Source organism: Phalacrocorax carbo, chromosome 2 (assembly GCF_963921805.1).
Source record: "Phalacrocorax carbo chromosome 2, bPhaCar2.1, whole genome shotgun sequence".
Taxonomy (NCBI): Eukaryota; Metazoa; Chordata; class Aves; order Suliformes; family Phalacrocoracidae; genus Phalacrocorax; species Phalacrocorax carbo.
The window spans coordinates 134,035,118-134,057,158 of NC_087514.1; the positions used below are offsets into that span (position 1 = coordinate 134,035,118).

The 22,041-nt window shown below is 39.7% G+C and overlaps 1 protein-coding gene and 1 long non-coding RNA gene across 3 annotated transcripts in view; one reads left to right on the forward strand and one right to left on the reverse strand.

Annotated features, from left to right (window-relative positions):
• Positions 1–1,282: 1,282 nt before the first annotated feature.
• POLR1F (RNA polymerase I subunit F) lies at positions 1,283–5,501 on the forward strand. 2 transcript variants are annotated; one of them, XM_064444479.1, is made up of 4 exons: positions 1,283–1,413; positions 2,140–2,281; positions 3,412–3,620; positions 5,028–5,501. In XM_064444479.1, the coding sequence occupies exons 1-4, from the start codon at positions 1,298–1,300 to the stop codon at positions 5,422–5,424; spliced, it is 864 nt and encodes a 287-aa protein (XP_064300549.1). In that variant the 5' UTR covers positions 1,283–1,297; the 3' UTR covers positions 5,425–5,501. The 2 variants fall into 2 exon arrangements, with proteins under 2 accessions (XP_064300549.1, XP_064300548.1); XM_064444478.1 differs by lacking the exon at positions 1,283–1,413 and adding an exon at positions 1,471–1,966.
• Positions 5,502–21,258: 15,757 nt separating this feature from the next.
• Positions 21,259–22,041, reverse strand: part of LOC135312079 (uncharacterized) — a 28,536-nt gene continuing 27,753 nt past the window's right edge. The window contains exon 4 of the long non-coding RNA XR_010371730.1: positions 21,259–22,032. This is a non-coding gene — a long non-coding RNA (uncharacterized LOC135312079). The remainder of the gene's footprint in view (positions 22,033–22,041) is intronic.

The window sequence follows — 22,041 nt, forward strand, 5'->3', positions numbered from 1 at the left end:
CTGTCCGTTATATGTTCTCACTGCAAACAAAATCCAATCATAAATAAAAGTTATAAAATGTATGTTTCATTTAGGAATAGAAGTAGATGTAGTTATTGTCTACAATAATTATTGTCTACAATGTCTATTGGTTAAGGTCTTTAACCAAGACTGAAAGCACACTGCTAGAATTAAATATGATCTGAATTGATGAAACAAAAAATAGAGATATTTCATCCAGAAAGCTGAGAGCATATAACATACAATTAATTTCAACAGACATTAAATACCTCACAGAATTAAAGCCACAAGAGAATACAGATTACAGTAGTCCAAGACATTTTCTCTTTCAATATTGCAAGTTCAGTCTGACATCTGAAAGCCGTTTTTATGTCCGTTCTTTCACACTAATCCGACTTTACTTGCAGTAAAGTACTGCAAATTATACCATTTGTTTTACCTGTGAAAACTTACAACATTCTGCTTTAGCAGTACGTTCAGACAAAGAAAAAATTCTGGTGATGTAACAGTTTAGTAGCTTTGAAGGCTTTTGCATCATGGGAGTTCAAGGATTTCTGATACATGATGTAAGGTTGTTTTCATAAAAGAACAGCGTTTCTGAGGCCCCACAGCATAAACAGAATTTCAATACCTTTAATGAAATTGAGATCTCAAAAATTTATTTTTACAACTCTCCGTGTGGATTCAATCAGTTTGAAAGTGTACATTTACTAAAACAAGTTAAGCTGATATAAATTATATTTAAATCAAAGAAGGAATACTTTTTTCAAGGTTTTGCACCAGCTCAGTTAAATCAGTTTAAAATCAGCTCTTAAGGCAATACTACGCAACTTTGTGCTCATTGGAAGTCTGACTTTTCTGAACAAAGTCTTTACTAACAGCCACAAGTTCCACTGGTTGCAACAAAATAAGCCTTTTTTTTTTTTTTTTTTTTGCTATTACTGAGTCTCACTTTGTAGGTGATTTGCAATGTACAGTGCACCCGCATCCCTTCTAATGATTTTTGTAATTTTATCTTTCTTTTTAACTTTTAACATGTGCTTAATGAAGTGTTACGAAATTTCTCATGTACAAAATAGACTCAGGCCCTAGCAACAGAAAACAAATTCAAGTCTTATCGTTGCCATACAGAGGGAACACCATTCAAGGTAATTTGACACCATAACGGTATCTTTTGTCTAAATGACGAAATGTTCGATTTAAGTTCACGATGACATCGTAACACAGCGCTTTATGTAAACTACCAGATGTTTGGTTTAGGTTCACGGGGCAACTGGAGGCAGGAGGGGGACATTCCATGCAAAACCAGTTGGAAAGCGAAAATGAATCATGCCGGTATCATCTGAAGAGGAAGGAAACGGTGCGCCTGAGCGGCGGACACGACGGGTTACGGAGACAAACCGCTGCTCGCAGGTGCTGCCACAGGCCGCCCCATCCGCCCAGGGCTGCCGCCAGAGGGGAGAAAGGCGCCGCTGGGCGGCGGGAACCCGGGGGGCCGCAACCCCGGCCCGCGGGCCCTGGGACACGGGGATACCCCGGCACCCGCACGGCCCCCCGCTACTGGCGTACTGGACCAGCCAACGCGCTCCGCCGCCGGGGCACCCGCCATGACGGCCCCTCACGCCGCACTCGGAAGCGCGTCACTCCCGGCGGCCGCGACCCCGCCACTCCGCGCCCCCGCCCCACCGGATGGTGCGTGACGCCATCGCGCCGCGCCGCGCGCTGCCGCCGCCGCCCGCAACATGGCCGTGGCGGGGGAGCTGCCGCCGCCGCTCGCCGCGCCGCTGCCGGCGGCCGCCGCCATCCCCTCCTTCGCCGTGGCCCGCGGCCTGGTGGGGCGCCGCTACTCGTGCCTGGTGGTGGCGCCGCACCGCAGGCACGTCGCGCTGGCGCCGCGCTACCTGGGCCGCAAGCGCACCGGCATCCGCGCCCAGCTGGACGCCGAGCTCCTGCGCTACTCGGAGAGGTGCGGCCGGGGAGGGGGCGCGGCCCGGCTCGGGGACGCCTCAGCCCGCCCGGGGCCCCGCCTGGGCCCGCCGCGGCCGGCGGGAGCGACCCCCGCCCCGCCGGTGGCCCTCCCCGGCCTGGCAGCTAACGGGGGCGGTGTGGGGTTGTGTGTGTCCTTTCTCCTCCTTCCAGCCTTCAGGGAGTGCCGGTGGCGTACGACAACATCAAAGTGGTGGGCGAGCTCGGGGACATCTATGACGACCAAGGGTTCATCCACCTGAACATCGAGGCGGACTTCGTCATCTTCAGCCCCAAGAAAGGGAAAAAACTGAAGGTATGTGAACGCGCTGACGCCTCACGGCGCGGCTTTCTCATGAAGTAATCACGGCTTGTCTTATCTCCGTCATCAGCGGGGGTCTGGGACTTAGGTGTAGTTATATTTTAGTTTATATTAGTAGTTTGCTCCTGTAGGAGTAGTTTAGTAGCGGTTTGTAGCAGTAGTTTTTATTTTCATTTATCTGTTCTCTCCGTCCTTATGTTTGTTAAATTTATATATAACGTTTGCTTATTAAAACATTGCATTATAAGTGTTACATATTGTTAAATACTATATCATAATTTTGTATATCATATATATTGATGCTTCTTTCTGAAGAGCAGATAATTCTCAAACAGGAGTGTTTGTTCTTCTTTAATAGTGGCAGAAATGTTTAGGATGTTCACGTGAGTTTATTTCCTTCCAGTACAAGAGCAGTACATCGAGTTGAAGCCTGCCTTTTAGTCAAAGGAAATGTCTGACAGACAAAACACCTCGGAGCTTGTTAACACCCTTGCATCATACTTGCGGGAAAAATAAGTTGAGAGTTGGCTTACATTCGTTGTTGTGCCATACCTTTTGCAGTGTAGCTTGTGTCTTTCTAAATGTGATTAGGAAATGGGTGGCTCCTCTTGCTAGGAAGAGAATGGAAAAGCGCTCAGTATCTTTCAATCATCATTGGGAAAAACAAAGGTGAATAACGTTTGGCGTGCGAATGTGTCAGAACCGGACTGAGTGGAGTACTTAAGAGCTTTTTATGTGTCATCTGTCTCTGTAGCAGCTAAGTAGTGCTGTGCCAGCATGAAGGCCGTTTTAGGCAAGTGAATCAGACTTAAAATGGCTTTAAAGCAAAGTTGATGGCTGTAATGTGAGGTAAGAGTTACCCGTTCTATTCAGGTACTCACTGTGGCTAAAAATCATGTTTTGACACTCTTTCTCTTGCAGATAGAGGTTCATTTCTATTTTGGGAGGAACTGTAGGAAGAATGGCTTAGATTGTAGTGAAGAAGAGTTAATTTATTTGCTAGATAAACTGACCTTTTAAGTCTTGTCGAAAAGTGTCCATATATGAAATCAAATATATATCATGTATGCATATAAAGGAATGATCTCTCCTGTACTTAATATAACATTCTTTTTCCTTTTTAGGGTATAATTAATAAAGTGGCCCCTAGTCATATTGGCTGCCTGATACATGGATGCTTCAATGCTTCTATCCCTAAACCTGAACAAATGTCGATTGTACAGTGGCAAGAACTGGGTTTAAAAATAGGGGATGAACTGAAATTTCAAGTATTGCACTTGGATTCTGATGCAGCTGGGGTGTTCTTCATTCGAGGAGGACTCACTAAAAGCAGGTGCTGTGCCATACTAGAGAATATTTTAACTGTTTTAATGGGCTTGTTACAAGCTAAATGATTTGAATTAACATCTTAATCTTTCAGCTTTCTCTGTCTATATATAGGCTTTGTTAGTTATCTTAAGCTAAACTTTCTGGTGTTAAGGACTTGCATGGAGATTTTTTCTGGAAGAATAAAAATAGTTTGGTTTTTCTTAGCTTTAAAAATCTAAGTGTGCTGACCTGTAAATTGGTGATTGCATGAATAGTACATGTTCACGAAATGTATAGAATGGTTGTGTTTATGAATGTGCGTAGGCTTTTCAAGTGAAAAACACTCAATTCCTGAACACAAAGTTTATATTTGTATTTACACACAGACGTGTTATATAACCACAAAGGGCTCTATGAGGATGGCATAAATGCTTGCTGAAACATGAGGATATACTTGGTCTCAACAATGATACAAGAAAATGCATCACCTTCCTTTCGCTTATACCTCTAAATTTTTAGAGCAGCTTTCTAAAAATCTTAATAGTGATATCTTTAAAAAAGTTCATTCAGATTTTTTTTTAAATGGTCATTTTCTGAGCAACTTTTTTTTGTCAACATGGCTATGTTTGTAATTAAACGTGAAATATTACTACTGCTGACAAAATCATAAGATTTTGGGTGTTGTTTGGTTTTTGGTGGTTTTTTTCTTTTTTTTTTTTTAATCTGGAAGGATGCCCTGGATTGTTTCAGTGAACTTACAATGAAACTTAACGATTTTGTCCTCAGTGCCTCTGGAGTCATCTCCTCCTCCATGATTTTTAACTGCATTATTTCCACATTTGTCTTCCTAGACATTTTCTCCAGCAGTCTCAGTTGCAAGGTACCTGCTGGGTTTTTGGATTTTGTTTGCTTTTCTTTTTTTTTCCTTCTTTTTTTTTGGCTCTTCTGGCATCACCTTTGTTTTAACTGTATAGACTTCAACAAGGCAGATGCTTGGTAAAAACAGCAGTGTGTCTCATGTGTGATTAAACAAGCTGTTGGCTGTGCGTCCTTGTGAATAACTTAAAAAAAAGGTTTACTACACAATGTGCAATTGTGAGTTAGTGGATGAAGGAGTACCAGAACAGAGGAAGTATCAGAATGGTCTGTAGAGCATTTTAGAGAAGAAATTTAGGCTAAGATTTGAAAGATAATATTGATTCTGTGGTAAGAAGGAAGCTAGTCAGGTAATAGAAATAACTCGAAAGTATTAAATTGGCTTTATGACTTTCTGAAACTTCAGTATCATGTTCTCTATTTTTTTTGTTTTTAGCAAATGCTTATCTTTTACCTACTTGGTATAAATACTGTGTTTTAGCCAATTTTGACATTTCACTGTGTGAGATGCACTTCAGTGTCTCCACTTCAGCTTAGTTAGTATATTTCTTTACAGCATGCAGCCCAGACAATCTGAGACCATCACTGACAGTACAAATGGAGGTGAAATTCAAAACCTTGACCACCAGGAAAATGGCTTCAATGACTCTGGGGGAAATAATGTCACAGAGGAGCCTCAAGGTGAGATGGATAACGCTGGGGGGGAAAATGCAGAAGAGCAAAGTGTTGATGCTGTGAATGGAGTATGTGATGATAAAAACAAGAAGAAGAAGAAAAAGAAAAAACATAAGCAAGAAGAACAGGAGCATGTATTGCCTACCAGTGACTCCAGTGGTTACCAAAGTGACCATAAAAAGTCAAAGAAAAAGAAGAGAAAGCATTCTGATGAAACTGAAGAAAGTGAATTATCTCAGCCGTCACAAAAACCCAAAGCTAAAAAGAAAAGGGTCTAAAGTTTGAAGTACCTTTTCTGAATAAGATTTCAGACATTTTTTATGAGCTTCCAATAAAATCCCATTTTCAAAATGTATATGTATATTTCTTTACTAAACAGTCTGCTGTGCTAGGTGGGATGATGTTTGTGTGTGTATGCACACCAACAGCTTTAAAGGCAGGAGCTTTTAAAAAAGTGATAGAAGAAACAGGATAGAAGCAATACGTGCCTGTTTTATTTAGTGGAAAATAAAGCACAGAGGAGCAGTGGAATGTAATTACAGGAACACATGCATCATCTCTGTGTCTGCTTCCCCGGTTCCATGCAGTAACCAGTAGCTAGTTGTGATCTTTGCTACTCTAATTCCATCTTTGCTGCTCAGTGTCTTGATTTTATAAGAGTAGATTGGGCTTACCTTTGGGGTTCTGGGAAATAAACCTTAATTCCCAGGGGATGAGAAGAAGGTTCTTTTTGTTTTTAAATTGTACTAAGGGCTCATGAATGCCTGTGAATGAAACTCTGCAGCCTGAGTTAAAGGTTAAGCAAACTTTTGAGTGTCTTGGATCTTTCAAAACACTTTTTGCAGTACTGTGGGAAAAGCAGTATGATCAGTTGATTTAGAGCAAGCAGGGAAGACAGGAGATTAATGTAATCTACTGTAATGAAGTACCGCTTACGGGTTAGAATACCACTTAGATATAGGCTCATAAAGCAGTTGGTAATGGGACATACTTTGTTAAAGTTCATTTGTATGCATCAAGGTCATTGAATTCAGTTTTCTTTAAAAAAAAAGTGCAACTCCAGACCTTTTGTGCTAATTGTAACTTTGAAGCACTGCTGTGGAATAGCAGGTACCTGCTGTCAGTATTTTCCAAGCTGTTGGAATTAATGTTAGTGGAAATTTCTGACAATGGAAGGATGACAGACAAATGCTAACAAGCATGCCTTTATTAAGTAATTTTCCTGTATGATAATTTTTTATCAGTATTTTTGGTTGCAGCTCTTTTTTATTGTGGGGGGGTTCTGGGGACAGCTCCAAACTTGCCAAGACAAATCTAAGTTTCTGCTTTCCAGGCTTGATGGCATGGCAGTACATCATAGGCATTTTAAAGTTATTGTAACACCATAAAGAGCCAAGTTAAAGAGTTTTTGAAGACCTATAAGGTGAGCAGAAGACCTATAAGGGCAGCAGAAACTTCCGTATATCCTCTCTTGCATTCTCTTCAGCATACTTGATCTTGAAACCAGTTTCTGGACAGTCCTGAGATGAAGATGAATTGTCCCTGTTGTGTTTCTACATGTGACAATGCTGACACATGAATTACATACAATTTCATGGATGCTGTCGGTCTGTCCGTTCTTTGTGTACTGAGTGTTGCAGAGATTAAACACAACAAGTTCCACCCTAACGTGCTTAAAATTTAACTACAAGGGACAGGCTGAAGGTTGGGGTATAATTTATAGTCAGAAATTATCTGTTAGCTCCCCCTCCTCCCTGTTTTTTTTTTAATGGATTGATGTAGAGGGAAGAAGGAAGATAGCTAGGTATGGATGATATATCAGAGAGGAGGATGGCAAGTGCAGGTATATTTTGTTGATGCCCATGGGAATAGAAGGATGGAGGAAGTTGTTACTGCATATGAACCGAAGACTGAGAGTCGTGACTTCATCTGTTAGTCCTTAATAATCATTGTAGCTCACTTTCCCATTTAGGGAAGGGAAGCACATCTCCAGCAGATGTGCTGTTGGTGACTGCGGCATGAGCCAAGCCCCACCAATTCACAGAACCAGCTTGTAGCACCAAGATTTTGTCTTGCTCTGTTCTAGCTTTTCCTCAGTGTGAAGAGAAGGGAGATGTTCAGGGAGGAAAAACTGAAGTTGCAGCTAACGAACGTCCCTGCCCATTGCAGGGGGGGTTGGACTAGATGACCTTTGAAGGTCCCTTCCAGCCCAAACTGTTCTTTGATTCTGTGAATCAATTAACATATAGTATAAATGCTTTCAGCGCTTTGCAAGCTCTTTTTTTGACTTTTGCTGCTTTACCATTCTCATACTGAAAGAGAATTGCCTACTGTAATTCAACAAACTATGCAAGCTAGCTTTTTGAGGATATTAAGCAGCTTTTCTGAAAGCCTAATGTAATCTGTCTCAGTTCTGGGCCTTATTTAGAGGCAGGATTTTTTTGGCACACAAGTGTGGCCAGCACCCTCTTGTACCATATTTTTTGGGTTTCTTCCTTGACTTACAACAGAAGAGAGCAATTAAAAAATAAATTAAATGCAGAAGCTGGCAACTTATGATTGTTGAACAAGTTGTTGCTCCAATGTTGCAAATGCTATAACATGTTACATTAAATTCTTGCTAGGTTAATATGGCAATAGCAACTGTGGTACAAAAGAAAATTGTAGATTCCTTTGCCTGACAATTGTACAAAGCAGTTGACTTTCTGCTGCTTTGTGTCTCTGGAAGGGGAGAAGTGAAGAAAAGACTTGAAAAGGGAAAAAAAATGCTTTTCGGAGTTGGAGCCAGCATTGGCAGCCTCACAGCTGCACTTTTGATGTTGCTGTGGACACTGTTTCAGCATTAACTAAATATGGCAAGAAAACTTGGATTTTCAGAAGTGAATTATCTCTCTGTTTGTGACTGTAAATCACTTGTCTTTGTTTTTTGTCCACTTAAAAAAACCCTAAGATTTTCCAGTGCTTGAAATTAACAAAGGGAAGAAGCTGAACCTGACACTTTCCATAAAAGTTTCTCTGAAGTTTGATCATTATAAATGTTTAGCTTTCTGCGGTCCCTTGGACTACAGAGGAAGAGTTGTATTGAATTTTGAGTTGAGCCAAGATTTTTGAGTATCGAGAACAAACATTTGTAAAGCTTCCAGTGAGGCCAGGTGACTTCGTATTTGTTTGCACAGCCCTTCTGTTCCTTTTTTTCAGAGTGCATTCTAGTACAACTCACTTCTGTCACACAGCGAAGAGAAGGTTAGAAGGTAAAATTGTATTTTGTTCTGTAACTATATTGAGAGTTACACCAAGGTAATTATCAGGTGATCTAGAGAAAACATACACTGTTTTTCCTGTTGTAACATTGAGTTGGCAACAAAGCTAGTATTCACTGCTGCCTGTGGTTGATATTCTTTTGTCTGTATTATGAAAAATGTAGTTCCAACTTAACCAGCTATAATAAGTTTCTAAAGCAGGGACTGCTTCTTTGTAGTATTATAAATATTTTGATTCTGCAGACATGTTTCTCAGTGTATTGCGTGTCTTTGGCAGAAGAGCAAGCGGTCTTAGAAGAAAGTATTTTTAGCTCTCTTTACAACAATTGTTTTGTAGTCTCCGAAACTTGCAATGATCTGCAGTGTTAACTTTTGCTCTTTGTCTTTTCCTTGTGTCTCTTAGAAACAAGATCTGTGCTTTTGACTTGGCAGTTTTCTGCTGCTTAAAATACGCAGCCCAGACAGCCCAGTGGATGAGCTCTAGGGAAAGGATTTTTAAAAGGGCCTAAGTAAGCTAGCTGCCTTTTGGAAAACATAAGCCCTGATCAAATCTGCCTCTGAATAAACAGCTTGTCTTTGGAAGCATCCCAACTTTTGGTAGCCCTCAGACAGTGCAGACCTTTCCTGTAAAAAGCAAGAGGGTAGTTAAATACCCAGACTGTTGGTGCTGTATTTTTTCCCATATACCTACGAATAAGTTATGTGATCTGATGCTCTCGGGATTATTAGGGTTGACTATGAAAAGTCTGAAACAGTTTCATTCTAATAAGGCATATATTTTTCTTACCATATTGTTGATTCTATTCTGCTATTTAGCTTTCAGAAGTTCTGTAATTTCAATAAAGCCTGAAGAACTTCAGTAACCAGTAGACTTAGTCTGTTTATAGGGAGAAGATACTTAGTCTTCTGGATTCATGTGAACAAAAATAGGGCTGAAAATCAAGCTTTGCGCTTCTCCAACATGGTCAGTAAAGATTTTTCTGTCCTTTATCATGACTAAGTTAGAGGGTTATCATTTTTTCATAACTAAGTTAGAGGGTTAAATTCAGCTCTTAAGTCTTGTAGCAAGCTGATCTGATGTTAAGCAATTAGGAGCAATTTCAGCCTGGCAATGGCTTCAAGTTCCCTGAAGCCAACTGTCCCAGGCAGAGAGTAGAGATGGGTAAGAAGGAATGAGTTTTCCCACATTAAGGATCCCTGCTCCGAGTCATTGAATACATAGATGATCTCCTCCCATTTCCCAAACTGATACGTCTATAGTGTATCATTGCTGCTGGAACTTTTCTGTTTTGGCCAAAGACAGTTCAACTCGACAAATACTTCTTTGAGAAATCTACCTACAGAAACAGCTAACCTGAACTTTCTGTACAGAAGGTGAGTGAACTGCAGCATTTCTTAGTACCTAGCAAAGAAACCTTATGAATAGAGGAAAGAATTTGGGTACAAGGCTCATTATCAATACCTTCCTCTTCTGTGGGTTATGTTAGTGTATTTTGTATGACTAGAAGGTTGAGCTGTGACCTTTGATCTCTGAAGCTATATGATATTTATTAAGAATGGAAGTACCAAGATATGACTGACTATTGCACTTCAGAGCTTCCTTGCTCCTTACGCCCTGTGCTGCTGCTTCCTTTGTGCTTTCTTTCACTGGTGCCTTTGGTGTATGGGAACTTCTCTAAGAATATTTGTACTACACCTGAAATATGATTCCCCATTCAAGAGCAGGATTTCATTGTGCTGCATAAACTGATTGAGGAGAACCGTGTGTTTAAGAAGCTTTGCTAAGAGCCAGTCTGTAAGTACTGTGTTGCTTAGAAGTTCACATTAGGTATGGTCGATCCACTAGAAGTTTGGGCACTGAAAGAAGCAGATCTTTGTCAAATGCCTTGACTTGAGTTGCAATTAAGGTTGCATTCAGAAATGATATTGCAGTTCTGTCTGCAGTGACCAGTGGGCATGACCTCATTGCGATACATACAAACACAGCGCGCACAACTTCTGCTGAAGACTTGGGACCGCAGCGATTAGTGGAATGCAGGCTGTGCAAGTATGGTCCCAGATTTCATTGGAAGCATTTTGTCAAAAGTGATGTGGAATAACTCCCAGTAATTCAGGAACATGGCTGAAGTCAGTCTCGTCTTGTTTTCAAGGAGAGTTGGACTGAGCTACAGTTGGCCTTGATAAAGTCAACCGGTTAGGCTTGTTTATTACTGTGTATGAAGACACAGTCTGTGCTTTTATTTTCTCACAATAAAAGCGTTAGTGTATGGATAAATTAAAAATTTTTTATGGATCAGTCAAACCAACATTTAAAAGCTGAACTAAAAAGAAAGGCAAATTTATGCTGCAAGAGTAATCATTAATACCAACGTCAGGAGAAATAAAACAGAGTCTTAGAGGACTATTAAGGTTTTGCATCAGCTCCTTTCGTGTTTCAGATAACAAACCAGTGCCATCTGACCCTCTTTTATGACAATGCCACTTTATTACATTTGTGCTTGAGGACTTGTTTGTTCTCCAGGGATTTGGTCAGCTCTCCATGGACTCAAAGATGACCAGTATTTTGAAGCACTTTCCTAGAAGGGCAGCTATTTGTCTCCCTGCTGGAATAAAAAAAACAACCACCCCAAGAACAAAACAAAAAGTGCACAGATGGTGTAGGTATTTGTAGTTTCTTCATGGACCTTGTTGACGTTAGCTTGTGGCTTTGTGAAGGGGGCACACCTTTGCCTCTGGTGTGTCTGCATTCTACACAGAGAAGCAGTTGAGGACCTCTGCCTTTCAAAGAAATTCCATATATTGCGGCTAAAAATACATATATGGAACATCTGCACTGGTGATGAATGGGATGTGCTGATAACTTGTTTTGTTGTGATTTTCTCATTTTTAAGCTGAATTTAGCATAAGCTTTATGTCTGTTATTCCTAAATCCCATGTTTTCCAAGTTTTCTCAGAGAGAGGATAATTCCCATTTCATATGCATGATTTCAAAATTAATCTTTTCATTTAGGATAGACATCAGTTAAACTTGAACTCTTAGTTTCCTTGGGCAAAGTGAATGATATTATGGACACTTGTAAGGTTTCTGAAGTAAAGTGTAAATGTATTATAGATTTAAGTGCTTTTGCAAATTCATATTTTACTTACCAAAATATGCAGATGCTCACAGATTAGTTCTGTAGTCATTTGTATTGTGGTTATTTCTACCTCATTTCAATGCCTCGTTTGCAAAAACTTTGTCAGAAATTATCCCGAAATAGAGCCCAGCATCATCATTGTTCACTGCTGATTTATATTTTTCCTGTAAATCTGTGGTTGTGCAATATTATGATGACAAATGTAAGGACAAGCTGTTGCAAATAACTTTATATCTTCCTATTAACTAAGTGTAGCAAATGTCTTTTTTCAGGCAAAACAAATTTCCCAAAGGCTGTTTTCTCGTTTTATGAACAAGTGTTAGAAATAGAAGAGTAATTATTGTATTTGTGGGACAGGTGTTCAAATTTCTGAATTGTACGTGAAAGAAGAGGTAGTTGAAAGATGTTGACAAACTGGATTGAATTCAAATACCAATATCAGCAATAGGAGAGAGCTCTGTTGCATAAAGGAAGAATAAAAAGATTGCCAATTTTTAGCCAAATAGTAGCTGTGGATGTAAAGTGGAAAAAAAAAAAAGACTGAATACCTCTGCAGTGTCTTGCCGCGAGAGTTCTTACTGGGCTTGAGGTAGGTGGCAGTCTGAAACACTGTCCGGCTGCAGTGCAGCAAGGCACTTCAACATCATCAGTGAGGGACCATAGACACCAGCAGCGTTTCTTCATATCATAAGGATTATGTGAAAACTTGTGAAGGATTCTTTCTCTCAGTATTTTTACATTGAAAGCTTCTAATACTATAATGACAAATGCAAGAAAGGAAAAAAACCATTTTCACTTCCTGTAGCATTTTTAGTTTGGTGATGTTGTTTTTTTTTCTTGCCTCTGAGCAGAAACTGTTCTGTAAATAATTTTTGTAGTGGTTAGGAAAACTTGAGTACAGAGAGTTCTGATACTTCAGGTTTTGTTTGGGTTTTATTACTATTACGTCTATTTATGGCTACCCTTTCTTTGTTTCTTTACTGCAGCACACTTTGGAAAATGGTCTTAGAAAATTAAATGAATTTATGGAAAACTGACTAGGCAAGCAGGATTTAAAAAAAGAGCAGACACTCAGGATTTCTTCATAAACCCAAAGTACAAAGGGTAAAATTTCAGTTCAAGAAAGTTTTTAAAATTTCAGAATCTGTCCTGAGAATAGAAGGAAACTTGAAGACTTCTCTTTAAAGGCATTTCTCTCTCCTCTCCACTAAGCATTTTCAGTCCATTCAAATGCTTCTGTAGTTTTTGGAAATGTAACATGACGTATTTAAAATGTGTGAATAGTCATTTCAAATAGAGAACTGTACCATTCTGGGCATATGAATTACATTGTTAGGTAGGGAACCAAATGGGTTTTTTCCTCCCAATTAATATTCTGGTGAAATTGGCTGAATTTGTTGTTTGGGTTTTTTTTTTAATGTGTCAGAATATGATTCCAAGAAAACTACTCTGATCCACTATGAAATTGCACTGGGTACATCAAATCAATGTAGGACGTGGAGAAGTCTGGCTTGCAGAAGGGTTCTGCTTGTTCTCATGCAATGCCACATGGTGGAGTATTGCTTTTTCTGTCGGGCTTTTTCTCCGCATCTGTCATCTAAAGGACTCAAAACTTCTGTGAACTGGTATTTGATGAGAGGAAGTTTCTGGTGAACGTTTTACCTTCAGAGCATGACTCTCTATTAGTGCTGTGCTACTGGAGCAATTACAAAGCCCCTTGTCAAAAACGCTAAATGTTCTGAATGATGAAGGACGCCTCTGCACTTTGTTGTACTTTCTGATTGCTACTGTTCCATCCTTGGACTACATTCATAAAGCCTCTTTTAAATTAATAAAGTCAGTGAGAGCCTGCAGACCTGTTCCATTCCCTCCTTTGTGACTTAGCAGAGTACTTCTGTATTACAGTTGACTGTAAAGAAAACTTGTTTGTTTGGGTGGAAAGTGAACTAATATGTAAAGCTGCATTTTCTTATCTATATGATATTTCAGCAGGATAAAATATAATACAGCCACAACAGAGAGAGCTAGTGAGCTAATTGAAATAAGACTGGAAGAAACAAACAGAATTTGTATGCGTTCTGTGTTTCAGCATCAAAACCTTTGCATCTACCTTAGCTGCTGCGACCATGTTAGTGTAGTTAATTTTCTAGTTTTCATTTATCTTGAAGTGCATATTTCATATTTCAGATTCTTTACTTAATTTGGTTGTACAGGAAAAGAGACTTAGGTGACCATGCTGTGAATACAAGCTCATGCAAATATGATGATCTGTAGGTGCATTTCTTTGTCCTTCCTTAGTAAACTTGTAGTTATTGGCCAGTTTACAGACTTCTGTCTACTTAGCTGAAATACTGAATTCCTATAAGTTTAATGGAAATGAGTTGTTGCGCAGAGGACAGAAACCATATTAGTTCCCCTGTTTGAAGAAAAAGCAACCTGAGTTCAGCTGTGGTGAGCCCTAATCATCTGGACTCCATGGCAGTGGGAAAAGCTTCTGGCAGAATTTTGCACGTTATTAGGCATGAGGGGATGGGGAGGGAGGCATCCTTAGCTCTGGTGCTGAGGAAACAACTTGGTTTTTGTCTTTACTGCACTTGGGTTTTTTTAAAACTTGTAATTATTTTGTGTTTATTCACACCTCTGTTCTGGGTTTGCTGGACAGTAATCTGTTCTCCTTTGCTTACGTGGGACAAAGAGGCTGAAAAGTCCGTGTTAGTTCATCAGGGCACTTTAATTTTCATGTAAGGCTGCTGTTAACCAGCAAAAGCTCAGTATTGATCATGTAAAGTCTCAGTGGCTGAATGTAAGACCTGGACTTAATATTTTAAAGAGTTAATTGAAGGTGGGGGAATTTTTCTGTGTACTGCCAACCTACATAGGCTGCTGTGCTGTAACAATGCCACCTGTAGGCACATTTGAATTAAATTAATGTAAAAAGGGTGACATGAGATTACACATTTAGCCCTGTGCACTATACCAATCACAAAGTTCTGGCAGTTGAGATCATAACCCATTTGACTGCACTGAACTACATTAATGTGCTTAGTTATGCTTTTTCTTGTTCTGGGTAAGGGCGTCTTAAGTGCATCTCTGTAGAGCTTCACTGGGAAGGTTAAAAGGCATCTTAATCCTGCTTGGCATGTTGAGTGGTGTTCCCACTATACCTGAACGTAAACCCATGTGTTTTACATGTAAGCAACGTACCCGTTACAGTCTTGCGGAAAAGGTGAATAATGAAATCTTTACCTCTAGTAAAGAATGACATTTTGAGAGCAAAGTGAGTTCTGCTTATGGAATGGTTGTGGGGATTTGTCTTTGGGGGAGATTTCAGGCTTGCATCCTTTCTTCATGTGGGGACTCAAAAGCATCATAGACTCTGCCATGTGTGTGGATCTTGGGGATAGAAAATGCCTCTATGCTTATGGTATGTCTGTACTCTGGAGTGGATGTTTATTGCTACATCTGGCTCGGATTGCTTCAGACTTAGTAATGAAAAGTATCCATTGACTTAATTTGGGAATTGCATGATTTTTAAGGTTAACTATAGAGTGGAATTAAGGGGATTTTCTAAAATTTCAAATATAAAAAGGCTAATTTATAACTTTAGAGGCAGCATTGAAATAATAGCTTTCCGCTATGAAAGAGAGCTAATGGCAAGTAATGGAACTGTGCACTAGACTATGGAAGGCATTCACAGTGCTTTCTATTTGGATGGGATATTAAAATTAGTGTAGGACTCTATGAAGAAAGGCAGTCTGTGTGGGACCAGTGTTCATGCAAATCTATTTATTAAAACCCTAAAAAATAGCAGCTTTTCTTTGACAGATACCATTCGGGCTTAAAGACTTTGATTGTGTTGGTCTCTTAAAAAGTGCCTTTTACCACTGAGCCATTTCATCTGCTCTTAGTTTTGTAAATAGTCTTTAGTGCTAGCAAATTGGCAGTGTTCATTTATTTTCAGGTACAAAATTTAATCCAAACCACTTCTTTTTCCCTTTGTCTGAGTTGGCAGATATTGTGTTTGGAAAAGCTTTGCACACAAATTAAAAGGAGAGTAGTATCTTCACTATTTCAATATAAAATTAATAGACCATTTGTGAGATCAGTATGAAAATATTGTTTAAGTGTCAAAAAAAGCAATTTCTTAGCTTTGCGTGTCTGTGCAATTCATGTAGTATGATTCATAGGACTATGCAGCAAGGCCAAGATGGGGAATAGCAGAGCTTCTCATGAAGGCCTGAAGCTTAAGACAGGAGGGTATGGTTAGGAGGTCACAGGAGAGTAAAACTTTGATCTCAGTCTGCTCTTTTTACCATAACAGATCAATCTTATCAGTTTTGGAAGAAAAAGAAATGGTGTCATCTTAATATTTTCTGCTAATTTAGACTGAATGTCCTACAGCATTATTTTGGCACTGTGCTAGTGGTGTGTCAGCTGTCTCCAGGGGCCCTCGTCAAAAGCAGAGGAAAGTCTCCTGCTGTGCCAATACTGTAAAATAAATAACATTCTCAGAAGATTCATACAGAGCTGGAGCACGGAGTGTTACTAGTTGTCATAAAACAGACAGAAAAAGGGTTGCATTCTGAAAGGCAAGACTTAGGCAATGACTGATCCCAGGGAAGGATAAGTTTGTTGATCTGGAAACATCATTTGAGAAAGAAATGATGAGCAAGTGTCCAACAGTTTGGAAGTTATGAAGGGACGCGTGTCCAAAATGCAGAATTTCCAAGCACATTTAACCTTGTTTGGTCTGGAAATCTCATTAATCTGAATTGTGTTTCGAACTTACACTTACCAGTATTGGTTTTGCTTAGGCTGGATAGTAAATAAATGCTCTCTGAAGAGCCTTTTCCCCCTGTATAGAAATTCTCATTTGTAGCTGAAACTAGTAAAAGAAGTAGTGCATTACTTTCAAAAATAAATAAAGGCAAACCCCACATGTACGCATTCAGGGGCGACAACTAAAGTCCTATCTAGTTTCCCTGTAAGTTAATTTTTGCTACCCATTTCCGAACTGTCATGTCTCCCTCCATCCCTCTCCACCACCCCTCGTAAATCAGAGTGCAATCAGCAGCTCCAAACTGCTTACTGTGTGCCCACAGATATTGTAAGTGTTGCTCAACAAGAAGTCAAACAGCTAATCGTAGTCACACACACTGTAAGTAATTTATGGCTATGCCGGGGGCTTTGCCACATGCTCCACCAGCTGGATCCCACTGTGGAGGATCCGGGGAGAGTCGGGCTTTGCTGCTGCCCCTGTCCAGCCTGCACCCCAGCTTTCCTCTCCCTGGGATAGAAGTGTACACCTAATCCCATCACAATTCAATGAATGATTTTAGCTGGAGGAATGTACACTATCCAAGAACTGAGTATATTCTGAAGTAATTAAAATTCTGGAATAATTTAACAAAACAAAGAAAGAAAAACTTAGAACTGTCATGAATTGGGCTGGCTCTTTCATGTCCTTCTTCATATCATGCTAAACGTGTATGTCTCAGTAACTCCATGTCTCAGTAACTTAAATGGTATTTCGTCATGTTGCAGACATTAACAGCCATTCCTGAGATAGGAGTTGGATGAGGCAAAACACATTTTTGAGAATTTTGAGAATTTTAAGGAAGGTTCTTACGTAGGCCAGGCCAAGGGCAGGCTATCAGGGCAAGCCAGAGGGTCACAGACATACAAGCATCTTGTGTGCAAGAAAATCACATCTTGGACTCTGCCCCACCTTTGTGAGTCTCATGCAGGTTTTGGTCAGTGAGTGTTAGCTTTAGGAGGATTTGACAGTGATACATATTATACTTTTTTCTTCTCTTATTCAGTTTTAAAATTGCTGTTTACAGCACAGTATGTTATAATTGATTTATTGTATTAGTATTATGGCTTTTTTCTAGAACTGTTTCTTAGCTTTCTGTGTATTGGTTTGTCTGTGCTTCAGGAGTTAGCACCACACCCAACTCTCATTTTTGGTCCTATTCACTCTGTGCTCTTTCTGTCACTATTTTTCTCAACATGACCCCAACAAATTAATCCTAGCCCTTGCAGTCATCAAAGAATCACAGATTTCCTTTACTTTTCTAATCACAAACGCCTGGTTTCTGCAGCTGAAACAGAAGTTAAATGGAAATCCCTTTTATTGTATTTAATGTGCACTTGGTACAATGCCTCTGTGATTTCTTAAAAATTATTTCTCCCTTTCAAAAGCCAACATTGAAAGTCCGGCCTTGATCGAGTCAATAGGATTTTTGCCATAAAGTAGTGGGGCTACAGAAATCCACCCCAGAATCCCAGCAGGTTCATTTTTATTGTGCATTTTCATCTATGAACACCAGGTTGCCTCTTCTCCTTGATTCCTTCATTTTTGTTTCCTTAACAGTACTGAATTTTAATCTTAGAAAATAGGCTTAAGGTGTTCGGTCAGTTACCAGAGGTGGAAATAAAGCTCATGGAAGCCAGCTTATTTTAATTTCTTCTTTTTAGGCTTAAAGAGTTTTTTATCTTTCTGCGTAACTGAGAAAATGCCTCTTCTACATCCTCCATTTTTTTCCCTCTAGATCTCAGTATCAACTTTTTGTAAGAGAAGCCTTTCCAATTTTCTATATTTACAGTGTAGATCTATCAGTCTCATTCTGCATGCTTTTTCTGTTCCTTTTCATAATTAACAAATGTGTTTACGTAAGAAAGTTGTTTTTCACATTCTCTAATCCTTGTAGCTGATTGTGCCTGAATGACAGTGATGCTGTCTGAGGTAATAAGAACCTAAATAGCAGATTTTGAGGTGAAAAGCAAGCTTATGAACCTGAGGATCCAGCAAATAGAGGAAAATGGCCATAATCTTCATTAGAAAGTATCAAGAGAGTCAACTGCTCTGTAACAGGGAGTGTCATTTTCATTGTGGGCAACTGGAGACAGTAAAAGGTCAGTCTATTATGATTCCCTATTTGAAGATGTTGGCTGGGTAGAAGAATGAAATCAATTCTTCTCTTTCTCCTGAGTAGTAGAAAGTATCTCCATTCCCCTTTATGAACATGTAATCAGTAGCATCAAGCTGCTAAAATGCTCAGCACAAAAAAGACTCTGCATCCCTATTCTGGTGTAACATGACATCCTTTATTCCTACGCGGTAACAGATGGCATGTTACTTGTCTTTTGCTGAAGTTCTTGCTCTTGGAGAAGGTTGGATGTTGGTAAAGGGAACTTTCTTCCCACAAAATGATGTAATTTTATTTAAAATTACTTCAAGTACACATCAGAAAAAAGATGCATATTTTTCCTGCCTGTATCACCAAGTGGTACACTTTGACAGGCATTTCTGATGCTCAGCTTTCTCTCACAGTAACCTTCTCATTATTTCCATGTACTGAATGCAAAGGAAGTTACCGTTTAATCTCTGGCTGACTTCTCAACATCATGTCTCATACAGCTTTCCCATCCCCAGGGATCTGTTCTGAACCAGAACATCGTCGCTCTAATAAAAACAGCCCTGTCCCCCCTCCCACCCCCCTCCCCCCTCTATTTTGGTCTTGATTTTTCATTCATACTTGAGTTCGGTGTGATTTTGACCATGCAGAATCAAGCCAGTTGTTTGTACACCACACAATAAAACCCACTGAGCTCTGCATCTTCATGTAACCCTGGCTACTATGAAGGAAGGACTAGGCAATGGAAGTACTCCAAATTCAGTGCCAGCGTTCAAACAGGGCATGTGCCAGAAAAGGTGACCATGAACCTGAGAGCCCATAGCAGGCTCCCGTGCAGCTCATGGTCTTGTCTCTAAGGCAGTTTGAGCATCTTGGCAAGCTTGCTGAGAAACCTGCCAGTCCTGCTGTGAGGTTAGCAAGCACATCAGACACCAGTTCTGTTTTTTGAAAAAGTGAGGCAAATGCTCAAGAGCTCAGTTGCATGAATTATCTCAGAGGAGCATGGGGTAAGAAAAGAAAAGCAGATGAATACAAAATACTCAACCTAGAAAAAAACCTGACACTAAACTCACCTTCAATATTTTTTCCTTACAGCTTGATTTGTTATATCGTTCTTGTACCAGCTTTCTCTTTTAATTCCATTTCCCCCTTCAAATTTTGAGGTTTGTTCCTTATTTTCTATCACATTTTTCTTTTTTTTTTTCCTTTTCTTTCTTTTTTTCTTCTCATTTTCTGTCTTTCTGGGGATCTGGAGAAAGTCAGTTGTGAATACCTACAGAGCTCCTAGGTATGATGGTGACTTATATTAGCACTGAGTTAAATTAAGGAGGAAGCTTAATAACACTTGTGGGATGCCAGCTGCTGTAGCAGAGAGGAGATCATACTGGCCTCTCCCTTATATCATCCTCTCTCTTTGATCATACGTGTCATTTAGGAGGCCACTACACTATCAAAAGTTCTTTTTAATGTGACATTTTGTGCCTCTTTTAAACAGAAGGGCTTCTGGGAGCAAAGTGTAGAAGAGGAAGAAGTAGGAGAAAAAGGATTTCATTGCAGACATCTGGACTTCTAACATTTCTATTCCATGTTCCTAAAGAAGATGTAAATAACAATACCTGAAAGCTTTCTTTATCTGAAAGATAACCCTAATCTTAATGTAGAAACACTGTGAGCTTTGACCAGCTCTTCAATTTGCTCCACAGCAGGTATTTAGTACCTATATGCTAGTAAAAATCTAGTGTATTTTAATGGTCCTCCAGGCTGCCTTTTGTGCCTGCACAGCATTTGTAATTGAATTTGATCCAGAAAACTGGCATCTTCTTGTCACTGAGTTCTCCAAAATATATAGCAAACAGAGGAATTCCCAAGTGATTATAACTGAAATATTTTTTGCTAAATGTCAGCATGGTCTCTCATGAAACCAACAATTTGATGTGGTTTTCCATACTTGCAGGCTTCAGCCATTTGGTGTGGTAATAAACATCCCCAAATCTTATGTCATTGATTGTTTGGCTTCAGCAATGATGAAATATAGAAAACAAAATGAAGGAACATAAACCTTGTCTGAGATTTATTTGGAGACCATGTGTGAAGCATACCTGGCTTTTCATACTTATCATAGCACCTGACAGAAGGGACACATTCAGCCTTAGCCATGTCTAGTTTATCTTGTCAGTGTCTGAAACAGACAGGGGAAACCTTTCAAGGTTGTACTCCATAAAATTGTAACCAGACTGATAAATCTGTTTATTTTTCCTTTAAATGTGCCCTGGTTTCCATAACAGAGACAGCTTGCATGTATGCTGATGAATGGTTACTCTCCCATCACAGACCTTTATGGACACTTTGCCAAGAAACTTGTTTTGTGAATTCCTCAGCTGGTTTCCACCCCCACCCCCCCCCCGCCTTTTCCAGCACCTGAAAACTTGCAACTGGCCTGGCTTGAAAGCTGCCTTGGCAATTTTACTAAGGCACTTACTTTGATAGCTAAAAATGACCTTGAAGAATGATTAATACTGTGTGGGGGTTGATGACATAAATCTGTTAAAGTGTGCCTGATGTACAGCTTCACAGGCAAGAATGTTATAGCCACATTCCTGTACTAACACAGTGACATTGAACAGACTGTAGCAGATATAAAATCTGCAAAAAATGCCCCCCAACCTAAAGGGCTTGAATTATTTTTATGAATTTGTTACTAACAAAATGCTTCTGGTAAAAGAATATAAACTTAATGAAAAGTAACAAACAGCAGTCTTAGGGTACATTGGGACTTATTCTCTAACTCGTGTAATTCCAGTGCTTGTTACTGAGAATGTAGGTACTTGCCTCAGGAATGAGAGTCCACTCTTTCTGTACTGTACTGTTTTTAATGGAAAACAACAAGATACAGTTAAAAAGGGAACGCAAGCCCAATTCAGACACACCAAGAAGTAAGTCCATCCTTTGTCTTAAAAGTATCAGTGCAAATCTGTCAGTTGCTAGTCATTTTAGATAGACTTATTTAGAAGACATAGGTTAATTCCTTCCTAACCTAAAAAAAAAAATAAATAAATTTAAAATCATAAGGAGATAGAAGGAAGGATATAGTTTGTACTGGACTGGTAAGAAAGGAACTAAAGTTGCTACCCCTAACCAGAGAAAATGCATGTCTTACTATTTTGACTTTGTGACTATGGGAAATTAGATGAATAATTAGATTTGCAGAGGAGCAACTGGGGACAGTTTCCAGCTAAGAGGTCTCAACAGTAGCTCACACTGTGCGTAATCATGGGAAATTATGTTGATGATCTTTTTGCTGTATATTGGCAATGAGTCTCTATAAAACACTGTTTTAGCCCAGCGTGATTTCCATTGCCTTCAGAAAAATTTTGGATAGGCTGATGAGGCAGAGATGAGTATCCTAGATCCTAGAAGTTCTTAAAATACAGTGCTCTGTGCCAGGTCATCTTTTCCATTGCACAGATCAGCCAGCACACTTCCATTTACAGCCTCATCCCTTTCACCAGCTCCCATGGCTGCCAATGTTACAGGTCTTCATGGCTGCACAAAGCTGGAGAAGCCTCCAACTGCAATTT

Bases quoted from the DNA above. Each gene is read 5' to 3' on its own strand.
- POLR1F (XM_064444478.1), top strand. From the start codon at position 1,743: ATGGCCGTGGCGGGGGAGCTGCCGCCGCCGCTCGCCGCGCCGCTGCCG. The intron at 2,282-3,411 runs GTATGTGAACGC...TTTCCTTTTTAG, and splicing joins AGAAAGGGAAAAAACTGAAG to GGTATAATTAATAAAGTGGC. The intron at 3,621-5,027 runs GTGCTGTGCCAT...ATTTCTTTACAG, and splicing joins GGAGGACTCACTAAAAGCAG to CATGCAGCCCAGACAATCTG.